The 6378-nt window shown below is 40.4% G+C and overlaps 1 protein-coding gene across 1 annotated transcript; it reads left to right on the top strand.

Annotated features, from left to right (window-relative positions):
* Positions 1 to 3607: 3607 nt before the first annotated feature.
* Positions 3608 to 4546, top strand: LOC113198802 (olfactory receptor 5AN1-like). The gene has a single exon (XM_026411646.2). The coding sequence runs from the start codon at positions 3608 to 3610 to the stop codon at positions 4544 to 4546; it is 939 nt and encodes a 312-aa protein (XP_026267431.2).
* Positions 4547 to 6378: the final 1832 nt, after the last annotated feature.

Below are 6378 nucleotides of genomic sequence, written 5' to 3'. Positions count from 1 at the left end.
ATAGAACATATTTTGACATATTATACATACATGGAGTATAACTTATTCTAATTAGGATCCCATTCTTACAGTTATACATGATGTGGAGTCACACTGGTTATGTATTCATACATGAACATAGAAAAGTGATGTTCAAGGGGCTGAGGATGTGGTTCAAGTGCTAGTGCACTCGCCTGGCATGCATAGGGTACTGGGTTCGAGATTCTTAACACCACATAAAAATAAAATAAAGATGTTGTGCCACCGAAATCTAAAAAATAAATATTAAAAAATTCTCTCTTTAAAAAAAAGAAAGTGATGTTTGATTCATTCCACTGTCTTTCCTATTCCCATCCTTCTCCCTCCCCTCATTCCCCTTTGTCTAATAGAATAATTTCTTCAAAGTATTCTTGAGTCTAGGCTTAGAGACCGTCCAATTAAGGAAATCATTTTATCAAGATCTCCTTGATACTTTAATATTTTAAATCTTCCCTTTTCCTCTTTTACAGAGACAAGCAATGCTGGGGAATGATAATTTATAACATTTATTGAGCCCTTACTGTGTCAAGGTGTTTATGCCATTCAATTCCTGGAACAGTCCTATAAAGAGGTAAATAGCATTATCTCTATTTGTACATGAGGCAACTGAGGAACAGAGGGGGTAATAACCTGCTAAAGATTACACAGCCAATAAGTAAATGTCAGAAAAGTATGTATTCTTCCCTTTCTCTTCTTCTTCCCCCCTGCTCCTCTCTCTCCATGCTATTAAGGATTTATGTACCTTAGGAACTTAGTATTACAACCACAAGAGCTGGAGAAAATAAAAATAAGAAAATGAAGAAGGAAATTGAAATCCTACCACTTATTACTTTTAAAATTTTGTTTTTAACGTGTGACAATGTAAGTGGTTAACATGGTATGTGTGTGTGTGTGTGTGTGTGTGTGTGAGAGAGAGAGAGAGAGAGAGAGAGAGAGAGAGAGAGAGAGAGAGAGAAAACACATGAGATGACATAAGCAAGTCTTCCCCCAGAGAAGCATTCTGCACACTCATCAGTGCTGTGGGGACAGTTTCTTGTTGATTCAGAAGTTATCTTGTACATCAAAGGTGTTGCTATATTGTCTTTTATATTCCATGGCTATTTTCCCAGCTTATAGCTGTATTTCAGCTGTGTCTTATATAAGTGGGATTTTATGTCATAACTAAGATTAGAATAACCACGTTTTCTCTTAATCTGTTTTGGTTCTGTGTTTCTCTTAATCTGTTTGGTTCTGTCTTCTATCCCAAGACTATGTAAATGCATCTCTATTTATTCCTAACACTTTTTTTACCCTTAGTGAGTCAAGTCTCATAGACTACCTAAGAAGGAGTTTATCCTTTCCCCATTCATTTAATGTATTTTATTATATGTTACATTCTTACCAATACTTAATTGAGTTCTGAGATGTCTATTTGTTCTCTTGTTGCACATTTGTTTTGCAGGGCTAATCAGTCATCAATGTTAATAGAACTGCCTAATGTCTGGAAGTGCATGCCCTTCCTAATTATTCATCTTTTTCAAAAAGATGGTATCACTAATTGGCTTTTCCATCTCAAGGAAGGACACTCTGGGCATGGAGCATAGACAATATGTACTATCAGTTAAGAACCTGCTAGTGAGCTCTGGCTTGCTGATCAGCTTTGCCAGTGTGTGTGTGTGTGTGTGTGTATTGCAATTTAGAAATAAACTATTCATTTTAACTTTATAGAAAAACTCATCACAGTTTGACGCTGGTTGTCCCTAATCCTTGTGTACCCAAAGTCAAGGGAACTAAATAGAAAATGGCATATGTGGCTTATACCTTCATGGCCTTGGCTGGTTGACCTGCGTGGGCAGTGGGTCTGAATTCACACCTGCCTGTCCACGGGGCTGATAGGTCTCAGAAATTCCAAAAAAAGAAAGAAAGAAATCTCACAGCCCCAGCACTCCTGTTCACAGATACAGCTGTCATTCATGACGTTTTGTAAGCAATCATATTACTCACAACAGCCACTGATTGCTGAAGAATTACTGTGTGCCTAATGGTGTGCAAACACGTGCTCATGACCGTGTCAGTGAACTTACAGTTCAGAGTGCTTATTGTTCTCCTTTGTAACGAGCACATTAAGCTTGGCATGTTTAGGCCATGGGGAAATTTTAAAATAGGCCAAGAAAGGACCCAAACTTCAAAGTCCAAATTATGTACCAAATTACCAGGATGTTTCCTAAGAAGCAAAATACCTTAAAGCTGAGAATCCTTGGGGCCAAGAGTACAGTATAGGTACTCACTCCTTTGGGGCATGTCATGTTGGGGGAGCAAATGTGCTTCTGACCCCCACCAAAATATAACAAAATTATAAATTATGACATTATGTTCCAGGCCAGTTTACAGATGTATTAAATTCAGTTCTAAAATGTTTAAAAAATAATTGTAAATAGGGTATATAATTTTTAAAGGTAAAGATTAAATTTTAAAAATCTATCTAAATTGACAATAAACAGAGGTTTGGAAGGAAACTCTTTCAAATTTATTTTGGGAAAACATCATTGTTGCTTTCATGACTCTGTGGCAGCAGGTATAGAATGCATTATCAGAGAAGTTCAAAAAGCGTCTCAGTTAATCGGTGATCTCAGTCTCATACACAATAATCATAGCATTTCTATGGCATTTTTAGAAATTTTTTAATTTGTTTTAATTAGTTATACGCAATAGTAGAACGCACTCTGATACATCATACGTAATGGGCTATGATTTCTCATTCTTCTGGTTGTACATGATGTAGAATCACTTCGGTCCTGTAGATGGAGAAGAGAATATCGCGCTAAGAGAAATAAACCAATCCCAAAAAACTAAATACGGAATGTTTTCTCTGGTATGTGGAAGCTGATTCACAATGCGGGTGGGGTTAGGAAAGAACAGAGTTATTTAGGATTAAGTAGAGGGGATTAAAGGGAGGGGGGGGAATGAGGATAGGAAGAATAGCAAAATGAATCAGAAATTATTGCCTTATGTATGTATATAACTATGGCCTTTTTTCTATTTTAAATATCTTTTGTCATGGTTTGACTCTTAAATATCCCCCAAAGACTAAAGAACTGGTGGCCAGCTCGTGGTGCTGCTGGTAGATACGAAGGCTCTAAAGTCAGGGGGACCTCTCTGCCTTGGGCTTTTGCTCTCATTCTTTCACTTCCCAGCCACAATGAAGCTAGCAGACAGAAGGCAGAGCCTTTCCTACCCTGCTGCACTGTGAGGCCACAGGCCCAAAGAGACAGGGACAAGAAACTGTAGACTAGAACCTCTGAAACTGTAAATCAAACCCATCTTTCATCCTCTAAGTAGTTTATCTCAGGCATTTTGTCACAGTAATGGGAATCTGACACATCTCTTATAATTCGTACAAGACAACAAAGTAATTGAGAGCCTAAAACAATGAGCAGTTTCTTGGTAATTTAAGGAGAAAAGGAACAGTGCAGGACAGAGAAATATGTCCCCTTCCCCAGCACTCACTGGAGGAAAAGGCGGATACCTATGAAAATGGTAATGCTGTGCTTCCTCCTGAGTCACCCCCACATTCTCTTATCCCCTTTCTCATACCAGGAGCACGGAGGCAATGACTAGGGGAAGAAATGTCACAGAGATCACCCAGTTCATCCTCCTGGGATTCTCAGATTTCCCCAGAATCACAGCAGTGCTCTTTGTGATGTTCCTGCTCATCTACATGACAGCGCTGACCTGGAACCTGTCCCTCATGGTTTTAATAAGGATGGATTCCCACCTCCACACTCCCATGTACTTCTTCCTCAGCAATCTGTCTTTCATCGATCTCTGCTACGTCACCTCCACAGTCCCCAAGATGCTGTCCAACTTCTTCCAGGAGCAGCAAACCATCAGCTTTGTGGGCTGCATTGTTCAGTACTTCTTCTTCTCAACCATGGGGCTGAGCGAATCCTATCTCATGACCGCCATGGCTTACGACCGGTACGCTGCCATCTGTAGCCCTCTGCTCTACTCTTCCATCATGTCACCCTCCCTCTGTGCTCGCATGGTGCTGGGATCCTACGTGGCCGGACTCACTGCTTCCTTATCCCAAGTGTGCTCTCTGCTTCAGCTCCACTTCTGTGGGCCTAACGTCATCAGCCACTTCTTCTGTGACATGCCCCAGCTGTTGAAACTCTCCTGCACTGACACCTTCTTCGTGCAAGTCCTGACTGCTATATTAACCATGCTCTTTGGGATAGCCAATGTCCTACTGATCATGATATCCTATGGCTACATTGTCATGTCCATCATGAGGATCACCTCTGCCAAAGGCAGGTCCAAGGCGTTCAACACCTGCGCTTCTCACCTCACCGCCGTCTCCCTCTTCTACACTTCAGGTATGTTTGTCTATTTGAGTTCGAGTTCTGGTGGCTCCTCCAGCTTTGACAGATTTGCCTCCGTCTTCTACACTGTGGTGATTCCCATGCTGAATCCCTTGATTTACAGTCTGAGGAACAAAGAAATCAAAGACGCCTTGAAGAGGCTGCCGAAAAAGATAGGCTACTGCTAAGAACATGGATTCTGAGATTTCAGACAGATTTGGGGATAAAGTGGACTAAAATGCACGTGACTGGAGCACTACAAAATTCACATCAAGCTTGGATGAAGGCTCAATGTGAAATGGACAATATGCTAATAGGGCTCCATGCTGCAAAACAGAACGTTCTGGAGGTTCTTTATTTGCACCCTACATCAAGGGTAGCCTCCTGATTTGTTAATCTATCCACAAGTATTTGTGAAACAGCACTTTTTTACTTCTTTGGGCTTCTGCAGTTCAAGACAGCTCTAATCAGAGCTCTGCCCCCTGGAAACATCTTGGCAAGATCCAGAAACATTGTCTCCTAACTACTCTGAAGCCATTTCTTCATAGTGCTGACACTGGTTATTCTGTATTTCTGCCCAGGTGTATATAAATGCATAGAGAGAGGGAATCGACCACTGGGGTATGGGGGGAATGAAGCTCTGTAGATTGGCTTGATTGGGCTGCCAAGAAAGTCCAAATCAAGATAGCCCACGTTTGTCTAAGGCCTTCCTCATAGCTAGTTGTCCAACAAGTTGATGGTCTTATCCTTCTCCACCACCTGTTGTCTAGGTGAGAAAGAAATGATCTGAATCATTGGTGGAAAGAAGGATATGATTTTTTTTCAGTGCCACTTACTTAGGGTTTGGTTTTTGCACCCAGGATCCTGTGAGAATATACCACATGAGATATTCACAGTCCATGCCACAGGCAATAGCAAGATCTGATGTGGGACCCTGACCTCTCTTACCATCTCTCATTCAATCCAGACAATTTACCCTTGGTTGACACAACCAGTGGAATCTCATCTGTTGAATTGTTTCTAATGTTTCAGGAACCTGCTCAAGTTTGGTGGAATACCTGTATGAATCGATTGTAATGATAAAGAGTCACTGAATAATAGAAACCTGTGTGAATTCATTCTAATAATAAAGACTAACAATAAACACAGGGAACTGATATACATTCTTTCTACTGCCTATGTTCAATATTTTGTGTTCGAGAGTTTTAAGGTGGGTGAGATGATACAAGGGGTGAAATAGAATAACTGTTGATATCTGCCAGGAAACTCCAAGAGCTCAGGGTGCTACTGACTCAGATGGGGTTCTTTCTGTACGCATCTCTTTGTCTTATGGAGAATGTGGTTCTAGTTCTCTGGGTTGAAAAGTGGATCAAGATTATGATAATGATTATTGTTGTGCTAGGTTGTCCAGATGTGGGCATACTGATATAAGCCAGATAATATATTTATGTATCATCTCTGGAGATTTATTGAATTCTTAATGTTGCCTAGGGAATCCAATTCTGGTTCAGGTCACGTAGGCTCTTCTGTCTAATTAAGGATTATAAATGAAGAGATGCTCAAAGGCTTTGCCAAATTGTCGTGAGTTTACAGTTGGCAAGGGTTGAGAAGAGGGGATGGCAGAAGCTCTGAGAGAATTCAAGGGCTCATCCCATGCCAAGGAAACAGAGCCATAGAATAAAGGGCACCAGGCAGCCCTCCAGACAGGGGCTTGTGCTTAGAAACATTGCTCTTTACAGATGTGGAAAAATGTGGGTGAGGAATCTGTTCCTCAGGGACCACAAGGGCTTCAATAGGAGACACACATGTTTTAGGAGCAAGTGGAGGATATTTCCAAAATATTGCACAGATTTAATTCTTTAATATCTTAAATTTTTAAGTATTTTTAAAAATAAACATGATGTTTTGATATGTGTATACATAGTGCAATGTTCAAATCAGGGTAACCGTCTTACCCATCTCCCTAAACATTTATCATTTGTTGTGATATGAACATTCAAAAATCTTCTATTTTGAAATA

Source organism: Urocitellus parryii, chromosome 4 (assembly GCF_045843805.1).
Source record: "Urocitellus parryii isolate mUroPar1 chromosome 4, mUroPar1.hap1, whole genome shotgun sequence".
Taxonomy (NCBI): Eukaryota; Metazoa; Chordata; class Mammalia; order Rodentia; family Sciuridae; genus Urocitellus; species Urocitellus parryii.
This window is presented reverse-complemented; position numbering and strand designations above follow the sequence as displayed.

What these genes read in the sequence shown, in the direction of transcription:
- LOC113198802 (XM_026411646.2), top strand. Translation starts at nt 3,608, where the DNA reads ATGACTAGGGGAAGAAATGTCACAGAGATCACCCAGTTCATCCTCCTG.